The sequence below is a fragment of the Aulostomus chinensis genome, chromosome 20 (assembly GCF_037954235.1).
Source record: "Aulostomus chinensis isolate RoL2024-O1b breed Wild chromosome 20, RoL_Achi_v1.0, whole genome shotgun sequence".
Taxonomy (NCBI): Eukaryota; Metazoa; Chordata; class Actinopteri; order Syngnathiformes; family Aulostomidae; genus Aulostomus; species Aulostomus chinensis.
Window position 1 is genome coordinate 3,160,416 of NC_141339.1, and position 13,599 is coordinate 3,174,014.

Below are 13,599 nucleotides of genomic sequence, written 5' to 3' on the forward strand. Positions count from 1 at the left end.
TTCGCTGGTCTCCTTTACCCAGAGCTAACAGAGGAAGCTGTCTAAGATTTGAGGGTCGATATGAGCAGATTTGAATATTAAACACGAGAGTTTTGTCATCTGAGGTCAAATCTGTCAAGGTAATCCAGATCGAGGCCTCCTTAATGGGGGGGGGGGGGGTGATTCAGGATTCACTAAATCATCATTACTGTCAGCGGGCTGCCACAATAACACGTCACATACACGCAGCTGCGGCGAGGAGCTCTGCCTCCATCACCACCGCACCGCGCCACAGTCCGAGTACGAGCTGTGACATCATCGGGATGTGGTGAGGCTCCTGGGGTTCTGCTGAGGTTTCCTGTTGCTGTTGGTAACTCAAATAGGAAGCGAGGGAATTCTGTCTGGTTTGGGAATGAGATTGGGACTAGGATTGCTCTGCTCTCCTCCTCTCTGACTGTGTCAGTGCTCAGACCCTAAAATCCCTGCTGACTGGATGTCTGGCGGATAGGGTGCAGACAGCCGACACTAATCTGCTCTCTCTCTCTCTCTCTCTCTCTCTCACACACACACACACACACACACACAATAGAAACACACATCCCCGTCGTGTTTGATCTCTGTGTGGGCAATTTATCAGGGGGTTGTAGGGGGCGGATATGCTGTATGCTAATTTAATTTAAACTTTGTATATGGCGGTGATGGGATTGGAAACTGATTAACATCCAATGGCTGCTAGTCGCTGCTGGCTGTCCATCAGATTTCTATGCATTAAATGCACTGATGTTGTTTCACGGAGGAGAATCCACACCAGTCTGATGCTCATGTGACTGACAAACACGAGGTAAACAAACGCGGTGATGAGTGAGAGCTACGCACGCACGCGCACAGACAGACAGACAGACAGACAGTGAGTGAGTGAGTGAGTGGTAGTGAGGAGGAGGAGGAGGAGGAGGATGCCGCTGCTGCCGCCGCCGCCGCTGCTCTGGTAACCCCTCACCTAGATCATCCCTGAGTGCGCGGCGCTCTGCCCAGCTGTCACCCCCGGCATTGGTCCGCCGAGCAGACACACGTAGGCGCGTATCCGACCGACCAACCCCCTTCTCCCCGGCAGACTGAGCACCGGCGACCGGCGGGACAGGCAGGCAGCGACGACCCGCTGCTGCACTCGCAACAGGACCGAGGCGTGAGGCGGTGAGTCCGCGTTCTCCATTACTGCTGGGGGAGAGATTTTTGTTTCAGAAGGAGGATAAATGTTGTTTTGCTCCGGCAGCGCTGGGGGAGGGAGGCAGAGAGGGAGGGAGGCAGAGAGGGGGGTGTTCCTCCTGATCTCAGCCTTGCCGGGTGGAGATCAGCCATGGAGCAACGGACGATAAACCAGCGCCTTCATGTCCCGAAACACGCCTTAACTCGCCCTGAGAGCAGGCGGGTTGTTGGTTCGTGAAGGCGTGAACAGCCATTACAGCTCCGTCCTCACGCCTGGGATGCGCTGCGGCCTGTTTACTCTGACGCTCGGTTGTGTACGGGCAGAATGTGACGTGCATGGACGCCAAATACTGCGAAAATGAGCATTCGGTGTTGCATCGGTTTCCCCTCCACCACATCCGCGGGCGGTGGTGTTATTTTCGGAGGTTTTCAGCAGCTCGGTTTGCGCTCCCCCGCCACCATCGGCGGGTTTGGACTGCTTTTATTTGCCACGTGTTCGAGCTGATGTTTGCACTCCAGTTTTTATGGAGTTTCTTTATGTGAAAACCAGGGTTATTTGCGGCTCAATCCCCCCGTCCACCTCAGCGCCTCCCGGCGAAACTCGTGTCCGAACACGTTGTCAGAAAGGGGGTGTGTGTCCGGAGATCAGCTGGCAGCCAATCAGCGGCGGCGCCCGCCCACACTGTGCTCCTTGTTTACTACTGATACTCGCCTCTGATTGGTTGAGAGGTCGGCAAACGCGAGCTTTGTGCTGCGTTCGTGTACTTATAGAGCGATGGGAGATTAGAGTGTCACTGGGGAGACACTGTCATGCTCAGGTTGAAATAGCACACAAACCAAAGGCGGCTGCCTCTCCCATGTCAACATTTCTATTTATCACATTTTATTTATGTTACGAGGTTTATCAAAACCAACTACGGCAGCGCTTTTTTCCGGTTAATTCACATGTACAAATTTATGTTGCTTAAATGTACATTTTCTGTGCACAGCTGAGTTTGTTGGTAGTTTTTTTTTGGTAAACAATGTTTTATTTGGTATATAAAAACAGTACAAGGACTATAACAGAAGTATTACAGTGTAGAAATAAATACAAACATCTGAAACAGTAATATTCAATAATACATCACCTTATCACAACGGAAGTTATCTTGTGGATAATTTAACACAAATGTATTTGTTTGCGATTAAAGTTTGTATCATTTAGATTTTTTTGATGATATGTCAATAGAGCATTTCACATGTATTTAAGTCTCGCTGACACATTCCTCATTGTTTACAGTGTTTATAAAACATCACAAGAAAAAAAATGAAAAGCAGAAAGGAAGAGAAGGCAAAGAGAATAAATGAAAGTAGTAAAACGTGTAAGGTTACACAGTTTACCAGAGAGCGCCTTTAACAGGGACGCAACTTTCCCACATGAGCAGCCTCTGACTGACTGTCACAATTATTTCCGTCATTAATTAGCTAAAACAACTTCTTTCAATTCGCAAATGAATCACCTGAAGTCAAACTTGTGTTTATATCGCATTTCTTAAGAGCTTCACTCTAAAACAATTAAGATTCAAAAGGACAATAAATTCAAAATCATGATAAAAATGATTCTAGACTGGGGCGGCACGGTGGAGCAGTGGTCAGCACTGTGGCCCCCAGCTAGAAGGTTGTGGGTGGAGCCCTGGCTGGAGCACGGGGTCTTTCTGGGTGAGTCTCCATGTTCTCCCTGTTCCTGTGTGGGTTCTCTCTGGTACTCCAGCTTCCTCCACAGTCCAAAGACATCAAGAGGGACCAGGTTAATCCAGACTCTAAACTGACTGTAGGTGTGACTGGGAGAGCCAATGGTTGTCTGTCTCTATGTGTTGGCCCTGCCATGGACTGGTGACCTGTCCAGGGGGAAGGCTGCTGGGATAGGCTCCACCCCCACCACCCTTAACAGGAGAAGAGGGAGAACATGGAGGGATGGATGATTCTAGACCAGGACCATCATATTCCTTCATCAGTGAATGTGAACGGTTCCATTCAGTTGTCAGGGGATTATTCCCACTGGCCCTGAAAGCAGCATCGGCCCCACTTCCCTTCTGTGGGCGACTCGCCACAACGAACGCACCCAAACATCTGATTACGCGAGGCGTTATCAATCACGTAGCATCAGCAACAAACAAAAATACAGCAAGATTTTGGGTTGAGCCACTTTCCAAATCCACACAAGTCTGTGTTCGCTTCAAATTCCTGCAATGATTTTCAAATCCCCTGTGGCGCTCGGCTCCTCGCTGCCAGGCACAGAGATTCATGATGGAGTGAGAGCTCTGCCAACTCTCACTAGTCGGCAAAATCTCCAAGCTGCCTTCTGTTAGGATCAGCATATTTGTTCATCTGACAAGTCCTAATATTTATCATTGGAGGCCATGAATGTTCCGAGCTGGGAACAACCTTAAACCTTCATCGCTTCTGGCTTTCAAAACTCCTCAAGTCCACACAAGTACTACAACAAAAGTTGGAGAATATTACGTAACTCAGGAACACTTCACTGATACCTCTCAAAATACTGCCTCCCTAGTTCTGGAGAGAGAGGGAGGGAGAGAGCTCTTAAGTCTGGCAAAATCCCCTGATGTCACTGTGATGTCATCAGGGTTATCTCAGCCTGAACTTTAGAGGATTTCACTAAAAAGTCTGCATTACGTGTGGCGTTCAGAAGGAGTGGCAGTGGAGTTGCACTCTGGGAAATGTAGGATCCACTCTTTTTGAGACCGGTGCTGAATGACCTCTTTAAGGGACGGTTGTGAGAAGGTTGCCGAGCTGTGGGAAGGTGGAAGGAGGCTCTCTAACGTGTGCTCGGAGCCTCATGTTTCCCCGCCATCTCGTCTGCAGGGAGGCGACACTCTGTGCTGAGTCTCCTCACTGTGCAGCGGCACCATGGCAGCTATGGGACCTGAGGAGAGAAGTGAAGCTGTGCCAGGCGGAACGGAGGCAGCCTGCCCGTCGGGACTGCAGGTCTGTGCCAACACGATGCAAAACAGGCCCGACACGCGGCGAGACACCCTCACACCAGTCCCTCTCTTATTTCCGATGTGTTTATCGCTTCATCCTGGCGTTTTTATGTCAGCCGTCCACATCATCATGCACCTGTCACCGCACCACATAGCTGATGAATACTGGTAACCTATCAGCAGCTGGTTGTTACCTCTCCAGCTCATGGCGCCGTGACTTCATATAGACATTATCATAGACGTTATTATAGATATTATTATAAACGTTATCGCAGAAATAGGAAGATCTGTTGTAGACGGAGCGCCCGGCCTGGCAGCCACTTCCTGTCACACCGTCTCCCTGGCAGAGCTGCTTGTCTGCCGGCAGGACGCCACAGATGGACAGGAAATATTTTCTTAACAGCAAAACTCAGCCACGGGCTATCAAAGGGTTATGTAATCAGCTTAACCCAAGTAACCAAAGTACAGCCGATACGCCGCCCGTGTTGCTCATCAAACTGACTTTCATGTACCTGATGACCTTCCTCTGAAGGTGTACACACCGAGCTGTGTCCAGGCTGAGAGAGGGTTTGTGGAGAGCGGCGGCCACCGGGACGTGGCTGAGCGAGGCTGGCAAACTCCAGCGATGGACCTCAGCACCACGCCAGCGAATCGAGACCCCCCCTACAGGTGAGGATCAGTGTCCCAGTACCAGAGTGGGAGGGAGCCAGACTCCCTCACAGCATCACTAAGCTTTGTTGTCTGCAGTTTCCGCAGCCCAGAGTCAGTGGAGATGGATGAGATCATGGCAGCGATGGTCCTGACCAGCCTGTCCTGCAACCCCGTGGTCCAGAGTCCTCCTCAAACTGACCCTGGACCAGGTCTGTATCACCTTACTTACCTACATCTGCTATGTTAACGGTTAACACACATTTCCAAAGTTTTCACAATTTAGAAACCCACTAATGCAGTATTTAGTATTGGGAATTAAAATGTTACTTCAACCAAAATGTATTTTCCCATTCAAGAACTCACAAATAGATGCATCGATCTCATACAGACGTCTTTCACTTCTTCATCATTTCTTTTTGCTCTGGACTGTAGAAAGAACCAGCCACGAATATTTAGCCTGAAGCTAACGGTGCCCCGTGAACTATTAAAAACAGCAAAACTGTCCGAAAAATATCAGCCTACAAACTCTCAAGCGCGTCATCCACGGTCATCCACGTCTTCTTGATCCAGCCACAAACTCAGTAACCTACGATGATTTGAGCTAATAAAACAAATGGAAAGGCGGCGCGGTGGAGCAGTGGTCCTCACGGTGGCCCCCCAGCAAGAAGGTTGTGGGTGGAGCCCCGGCTGCAGCACGGGGTCTTTCTGTGTGAGTCTCCATGTTCTCCCTGTTCCTGCTGGGTTCTGTCAGGTACTCCAGCTTCCTCCACAGTCCAAAGACATCAAGAGGGACCAGGTTAATCCAGACTCTAAATTGACCGTAGGCGTGGCTGGGAGAGCCAATGGTTGTCTGTCTCTATGTGTTGGCCCTGCCATGGACTGGTGACCTGTCCAGGGGGAAGGCTGCTGGGATAGGCTCCACCCCCACCACCCTGAACAGGAGAAGAGGGGGAACATGGAGGGATGGGAAACAAATAAATCAGAACCCTTCAGGTTCTGTGCCACTGTGAACGAGAACAGACGAGCGAGTTGGTTCAGCCGAATGCGTCAGCTGATCACTCTCGTATATAAGATCTTACCGCCATAAAGAGACGTTACCACGCATCAAACATCTTTGGTGCTTTGGTTTGTCAAGTTTGACTTCTTTTCCTGCTTTTAATTTCTGACCGATAAGAAAAAAAACAGCGTAGCATTCAAGCTACGAGACAACAAATATCAAAAATCCATATTTAGAGAGATAAAGATATGAATATGGATATATAGAAGAACAAAATCCTCTGCAAACATGAAGTACATCAGAATGACAGTAACTCTGTGTATTCTAGTGTATTGGATGTGTATGTTTACGCACAGGACCTCGTGAAGATTTTAATCCCTCTCTACTTTTTGACATGATGCTGTGTCACAGACTGAAGTACAGCTGCAGTATCACATATGGCTCATGAAGTATTGCAGTATCAGTATACAGTACCAGTAAATACAGAGAAACACTGAAACAGTATCCTCAGTTCAACCTCTGTTCGTTCTCTTAGGAGTAAAAAAACAACAAAAGGCATGTTTTTCTTCTCCAGCCGGCTCATCAGCCTCAGCTGACATGGAGTGTGGCGGCGGCGAGCTCTCTGACAGCGGCAGCAGTGGCTACTGGAGCTGGGACCATGGCAACGTAAGCCCCGCCCCCTCACCATCCGTCCCTGAGATGGACAGCAGTCCAGATGAAGGCCTGCACATGGAACTGGAGCAGGGGGATGAGGTTCATGCCAAAAAGCCAAAGGTACCTCGCCTCCTGAAACGCTGCAGGTGTTAGTTGGTCAGATGTTGCTCTGCTGCACTCACCCCCTGCTGTTGTCTCTCTCTCTCGCTCTCTCTCTCTCTCAGAGTTCTTTCAGGAGTTTGTACAAGTGTCTGTGGCCCAGCTGTGGGAAGGTGCTCACGTCTTCTGTGGGGATAAAGAGACACATCCGCGTGCTGCACCTGGGGTGAGCTGGCATCCTCACATGCACGATCAGCAGTTACCTTCATTGTATTCACACAGCAGCAGATCTGAAGAAACATCAGCTTCACACTTTCCCCAAATATAGAATCATCCCTTTGAATGGGGGTGTAGCTGAAGAACTCCTGGCACTGACGTGAGAATCATTGGCTCCGCTGTGCGGGAGTATTTTGCCACATTCACGTGCACTGATTTTCACGCCGTAGCTCCTGTAGAGGAGGGCAGCCCTGCAGCGCCAGCAGGCTTCACTTTAGCCCACATGATCTCTAAGCCCTCATGTTACATGCGATCGAAACACAAGCAGCCCTGCCAGAGCTAAAGAAACCTGAAGTCTAAAATTGGCAGCATTTAGATTGAAAAGAGGAACTGTCCTCAGTGTGTAGCGGCGGTGGCGTCCGGCTCTCACCTCGGTGAGCTAGATATTTAGATGCATTGATATAATAATCCCTCGCAACAGTCAAGGTTTTCAGCTTTAGGTGCTTCCTTCTCCTCTGCAGCTCGAGCTGTGGTGGAAATCAGAAAGTCGGCCCTTTAGAATATTTTGAAGCCGGAAAACAACATTAAAAAAACAGGAGGGAATAAAATTTTCAGGTGGTGAAAGAGCTGTGACTTCGTAATGGGAAGTGATGAAATACTTCTGAGGTTTTATATCTGGGCCACAATGAGTGCAGCTTTCTGTGTCTGTCCAAACAAACAAAATAGTGTTTTCCCTCTGTGCTCACGCCTTTGTCTTCATCTGCACAAACACACAGCAGCGGGTCCGATCAGTCCCAGAGGGAGGAGGACTTCTACTACACCAGGATCTCCTGTGAGACCGTGGACGCCAGCTCTGCTCCAGCTCCTCCCCAGCAGGCTCTGGGCCAGGCGTCTCATCTCAGCTGGGCCTCCTGTGGTTCTCCTCCAGGTTCCGGGCTCCAGATCCCGCTGGCTCACAGACCCAGGTCCAACTCCAGCTCCGGGCCGGGCCCAAGCAGGCCCAGTTTGCTCAGCCAGTCAGCCCCCAGCAGCTTCTGGCAGATCCACTCAGAGCATCTCTACCAGGTGGGTGCAGCGTGGTTTTCCTCCACCGACTCAGAGACACAGTCCGTCCCCTGACCAACCAGCTCGTCCTCTACAGACAAACCCCCCTAATTCATTAAACGTCATTATCATAACATAACTTTAGGAAATAAGTAGAAATACCAAAAGACAAATCAAAATCTCCTGGAGAAAGAGGACAATACCTTTGAATGGTTCATCCCTCAGTGATCAAACCTGTCTCACGTCAAAACCCATTCACATTTGGACCTGGACTTTGGCACCAGGACCCAACTGCACCTAGTTTGGTTTTTCACATTTTCTTAACAAGAACAAATACGTAACTTCAATGTTCTTTCGATGTCCAGCCGGGTTTCCTAACGCCACAAATCAAATATGGTGGTAGTCTCGAGCTTTTAGAAATATTTTGTGCTTGACCAGGTGTTTCCTCACCCCCAGTGGGCTGACATGGACAGCTTTGCAGTTTGCATTACAAGTATTGCAGTTTTGTCTGTGTCACGTTTGAAAACTGCATCCTCCCTTGAGAGCTGAGACGCCCAGATGTCCTCTCGGACGCTGAACCGCGACACCAAAAGCGCTCTCATGAATTGTTTTTCTGAATAACTTGTCTAATTTGGTCAGTGTACTTAAAAGTAGTGATTTTGTAGCCAACAGCTACGTCTGCTTGGCTCTGCACAATGACTGGGAAGAACTCGCAGAGTCCAGACTCTAAATATATCGCAGCCCACCAGTCAGGAAGTCAGAGGAGACTCCAGCGTCCTGCAACCGGCCAAGAAAATGAGCTAGAATAGCGTCGGTGGCCAGCTAATTGATCGCGCCGTTGCAACATAGGCGCGTAGCATTGTCCGCCGTTTTTGGATGGAATAGTTACCAGAAAAGTGGTTGAATCTGAGGTAACACAACTTTTGACTCCACACTTTACTTTTGGTCATCTTGGTTCCGTGGACGCCATTCTGTGCTGTTTCTGTTGACGTGCTCAGTCTAAAATGGCAGCAGCACTGTTCTAAAAAAACAAAACAAAACAAAACAAGAGCAGTGGAGTTTCCCCTCCTGTGTGACACCAGAGTGACAAACGTGGACTTCAGTGCAGACTCAGGATGGAGGCGACCACTCAAGATTGAATCAGCTCAGACCGTACACTGAGCATCAGGCAGCGAGGACTCCAGTACAAAAACAGCAGGCAGGAAACCAGAGAACTATCAACAAGGAGGTGGCTAAGAGGAGCGCTGCACTCCAGGAACGAGACCGATGAGCGCAGGGGGCAGGGAAGACCGACAGATGGGCCGTACGGATCTGAAATGAACTGAAGAGCTGAAAATATACTCTTCAATTTCTTTGTATTCAGTTAAAGAAAAATGTGCAGGTGAATTAGCTTTGAAGGAACTAGTGGGCAGATTTAGGCAGGGCAGGCAGCTGTCTTCATGTTTCCAGGCTTTATGCTAAGCTAAGCTAAGCTAACATCAGCTCACTTTCAATACTTGTCATGTGACTCACATGTCATCATAAACCTGCTACATGTATATTTATGATAATAATAACAATTTCTAGTAATTTGTCCCTAAAATCCTCTGAATGAGCCTCAACAGCGAGCGTGTATTCAGATGGCGTTTGAGGTCAAACTGAGTTGAGATGAAAATAGCCTCTTCAGTATTGGCATTAAAGATGAGTTTCCCTGAAAGAAGGCCCTGTTTTGTTGTTTGAGAGCAATGAGAGGAGACAGCGTAGCCCTTGTTCACATGAATTTTTAAATGTCACGACTTTAGAGAACGTGTTGTTTCTCATTGCTCGGGACCCAAATTCAGACCAGACTATGAAATCAGGCTAAAAGGAAAAACAGAGTCCGTCGGTGCACCTCGATGAGTTTCTCAGAGGACGTTCCTCTGGTTTGGTGTTGTATGTGGTGGTGGTGCGTGTTTCTGAGGTCGTCCCTCCAGATACCCCTTGAACAAGCCGATGAGCTACAAATTTGTTTATGCATCACAAAGCAGCACATTGGTGACCTGCATTTAGCCTGGAACACTGACCCTGTAAATGGATGCTTTGTGACAGTGAGAGAATAATCTGTCTGCTAGCCCGAGACGAGACGCTCGCCAGCCTGTAAGAGGCAGAGAAGAAGCGATACACACGGATCTTTGTCTACGCCGGACCCATTTAAACGTCCCCAGCAAGCGCGTGTCCTGCTGCTGGTGGTGCAGAAACAAGTCTGAACACAAACTCGTACTGATGATGGTTTGGGGTAACTGTTTGTCCACTTGGAGGCTTAAGGGTGCAGTTTTGTCGACTCCACCGCTCTGGCGGAGGGTTCGGGACTTCCTCAGACAGTTCAGGGAGGAAAAGTAGGGCAGAGAAAATGGGAGCAACCTCACTGGAAAACATCATTTCATCTGTGGCGTTTTGGATGCTGCTGGAGACTGAGCGGACGCCTTGAATTGATCACATGTGACATTATGTGTGGCAACAATGTGGCATTTTAGCCGGCGGACAAACTGGATGTTTCAAGTTGAGGTTTTATTTCCTAGCGTTGTACGACTTCCAGTGAGCCATTAAAAAAACAACATAGATGGACATTCTTCGTGTAATACTGGATATATTTTAACAGAATTGAAAGGGGTATCCGAAGACAAGACCATGCGTCTTGGTGCAGGGTCGTGAACTCTTACCAACGCCTCAGTCTCAATGTTATGATGTCATTCACCTTATTTGGATCTGGAGACGCCCTCCTCAGGGATTCCCCTCTTGCACACACAACACTGGTTTAGGTCGGGTTTCATTCACCTGCAACGAGACTGTCTGCCCTCTGGTTGGTTTGATGCTCTTAGACAATGTAAATAAAACTGTGAGACGAACAGGAGATGAAGATTGGAGGAGGAGGATGGAGCAGCTTCACCTGGTATATTTGCGATCCAGTAAAACGTGAACGCTGGTAATCATGAATCTGAGAGAATTATTGACCAGCACAACTTCAACACGGTGAAAAGCCTGAAAGGAAGTGGTTTGAGAGAAGCTGAAGACGTTGCACGTCTATATTGTCGGCATCGATTGCGTGAATTCTCATGCAGTTTTAAACCAAATTGGTGGCTAACAAATGTCTAATACATCGTTATTTTTCAAAGAGCTCGTCATAGTTTCACAAGCCGAAGCCGTAAATTTACAAAAATCTCAATAAAAGTTGGTCTTCAGCATGCATGTATTATTCATGTTCTACTTCCCTGTGTACATTTTTCGTATACTTTCCATGACTTCGTGTTTTTGTGTCATCTTTAAGCTTCATGCACTGATTGTCAATCAAAGATACTCCAGCTCTGTTTTACAGAGCAAAAAAAAACCAACATCAGCTTGTGGGTTGGAGTGTGACCACACCAGAGCAGCTGAAGAGACCGCATGGTTAAAGGAGAGGAAATATTGGACTGTCGTTCAGCAGGGCGACAGAAACATGACTTGAATTGAGTGCTGATGTTGCTCTGTAATCGCTGGACGCGCACAAAAGCTACATCGTGTTCAAAGTGAAAGCTTGAGCTCCTAAGTCCTCACCCGGCGCTGCCGTTCTCCTCGGAGGCTCGACGGAGGCCCCCACCGTCCTTGAACTCACAACCCACTCTCACTGCTCCTTTTTACCTGCTTCTCTGGTCTCAGTCAAAAAGCAAAACGCGGTGAATCATCTGAGCGTGTGCTAACTTGCTCCTCACCCAAGAGCAAGCTAGCGGTAGTGCAGTGTTGAGGAGCCAGAGGGTCAGACATCTGTCCTCAGCTGGAGGTGGTGGAGGCCAAAACGAGCTCAAAGGAGAGAAGTTGTCTGACGTGCTTGCCAGCTGATGTTGATTGTGTCACATGACATAGGGAACCAATAGAAAACATGAAACATGAGTGCGAATCCCTCAGCGTGTGCTGTGGGTGTAGTTGGTCACGAGTCGTCTCCTCTCCTCTGCTCCATCCAGGCCTGTAGCCCCGTCCAGATGCCCGTGGCCTCCAGAAGCGCCGGATGCCAGGGTTTGGCCACCTCCACCTCCGTCGCTGGCCACAGTAACACTCCGGTGGGTCCTCCGTGGGTTTGTCTGCCAGTGTATCATTTTCCACACCATCAGCGTCACTCTGCCTCATCAAACTTTCGCTTTATTAGATTTTGCTCCTTCTGTCCTTTTTTCACGTCACAAAATCACCGTTCTTACGCAAAAGGCAGTAAAAAAAAAAAAGGACTTTACTGGTCACGCTCTCCTTGGAGCCTCATCTTGTGGTTTCCACTCTGTCAGATGGTGAAACCTCGCTGTCGGTCCGTCAGCGTCGGGGAACAGTGGCTCCAACAGAACAGGCTCCAGACCATGAGTGCGTCGCCCTCTCGCACTCACTGCTCCTTCAGGTGAGACCTCCCGGTGTTCTGAGTGCTTCTAGTATTTTAGTTCAAAATATCCCAACATAAACTGGCTATAATTATCAAAACATTAAGAAGTAGCAGAAGCGACGTGTGGAAGACGACATCTGGTCAGAGGTGATTGCCACCGGTCCGTCCAGGACCAGCCGATCCGAACACGGGCGGGGCGACGGGATGGCGCTCAGGTCACACTCTCAAGCTCCAGGGGGAAATGAGAATGAAACTTGGGAAGTTTATCATTTATAAAGTTTTAGTGATTCGGATCGCCTCCGGAGCCGAGAGCTGCTTGAATTCCTCCTCAGCATTTGCAGATTTACTTCCCATCTCACATTTAAAGAGCCAGAACACCTGTTTTGCGTTCTCGCCCTCCACCTGCCCTCCTGACACACTTCTCACCCAGACCATTTCTGTGTTTACGTCTGCAGGAAGGGTCGTGGCGAGGCCAAAAAGTGCCGTAAGGTGTACGGAGTGGAGCGCAAAGATCAGTGGTGCACCGCCTGCCGCTGGAAAAAAGCCTGCCAGCGTTTCCCTGATTAAAGGAGAGCGAGAGAGAGAGAGAGAGAGAGTGAGAGTGAGGGAAAGAGAGAGAGAGAGAGAGAGGATGCACCAGTGATGAGAGACTTTTATCAAAGAGGACATGAATCGGGGGCCGAGAGCCATCGCTGTTCTTTTACTACCTGTTTATTTTTTACTTTCCACCTGTTTTGTTTCTTTCCTAAAGGAATGCAAATGGAGTTCCTCGTATCTTTGTAACTTCTCCCTGAGAACTGAAGTCAGCAACGGTGCTAAACTGTTGGCCGACTCTGATCATGTGATGTGCTAAGCCTCCAATACTCTCCCACTTTATCCAAAGGTCCCGCCCCTGCCCCGCCCCCGCCCCCGCCCCGCCCCTGTAGTCCAGCGCTCCATGGCTGTTTCTTTCTCCTCCCTTCCAGTGGTTACACAGTGGTTTATCATGTACATGATATTGTGTGCTTTAAGCTTCGTACGAGTATTTTGTACCTTTTTTTATCGTCTTGTTCAGCCTATGTATTTGGCAGATTTTTTTTCTCTTTTTTTTTTTAATTTTCATGTTTTTGGGCACTTTGTTGGAATATAAATACACAAGAATAAGCTACATTTGGTTCTACTCAACCAAGATCCTTCCATGAAATGGGTTCTCTTCCTGCCCGCGTGTTGGCAAACGACCAGTGTTAATGGTTTCTCCATGAAGCTTTGGCGTCATGGCAACGGGACGAGTATTAGGGGAGTTTGTGATAGCAATAATGAAAAAAAAAAGAGGAAATATATTGTCAAACTCAAATTAAAAAGCACTGAGAATTTCAAGTGGTTCTTCTCCGTTCTCTTCTGCATGACAGTCCACAAAAGAAATAGCAAACTATTTTATTGTA

At 48.5% G+C, this 13,599-nt stretch overlaps 1 protein-coding gene and 1 long non-coding RNA gene across 3 annotated transcripts; one reads left to right on the forward strand and one right to left on the reverse strand.

Annotated features, from left to right (window-relative positions):
- The first annotated feature begins 853 nt into the window (after window positions 1-853).
- Window positions 854-13,527, forward strand: znf395b (zinc finger protein 395b). Of its 2 annotated transcripts, none has more exons than XM_086189263.1 (10): window positions 854-1,170; window positions 4,045-4,167; window positions 4,696-4,832; window positions 4,911-5,023; window positions 6,386-6,585; window positions 6,690-6,790; window positions 7,560-7,845; window positions 11,778-11,873; window positions 12,090-12,196; window positions 12,634-13,527. In XM_086189263.1, the coding sequence occupies exons 2-10, from the start codon at window positions 4,090-4,092 to the stop codon at window positions 12,743-12,745; spliced, it is 1,230 nt and encodes a 409-aa protein (XP_086045389.1). In that variant the 5' UTR covers window positions 854-1,170; window positions 4,045-4,089; the 3' UTR covers window positions 12,746-13,527. The 2 variants fall into 2 exon arrangements, with proteins under 2 accessions (XP_086045389.1, XP_086045388.1); XM_086189262.1 differs by having other exon boundaries at window positions 859-1,170; window positions 7,557-7,845.
- On the reverse strand, window positions 6,243-11,585 carry LOC147242226 (uncharacterized). The gene is made up of 4 exons (XR_015110583.1): window positions 11,374-11,585; window positions 10,730-10,821; window positions 10,538-10,617; window positions 6,243-7,915 (listed from the first exon to the last, which is right to left on the reverse strand). It is a non-coding gene; the product is annotated as an uncharacterized LOC147242226 (long non-coding RNA).
- Window positions 13,528-13,599: the final 72 nt, after the last annotated feature.

What these genes read in the sequence shown, in the direction of transcription:
- znf395b (XM_086189262.1), top strand. Translation starts at nt 4,090, where the DNA reads ATGGCAGCTATGGGACCTGAGGAGAGAAGTGAAGCTGTGCCAGGCGGA. An exon ending in CCTGCCCGTCGGGACTGCAG is followed by an intron (nt 4,168 to 4,695) that starts GTCTGTGCCAAC and finishes CTTCCTCTGAAG; the next exon opens with GTGTACACACCGAGCTGTGT. An exon ending in CGCACTCACTGCTCCTTCAG is followed by an intron (nt 12,197 to 12,633) that starts GTGAGACCTCCC and finishes TTACGTCTGCAG; the next exon opens with GAAGGGTCGTGGCGAGGCCA.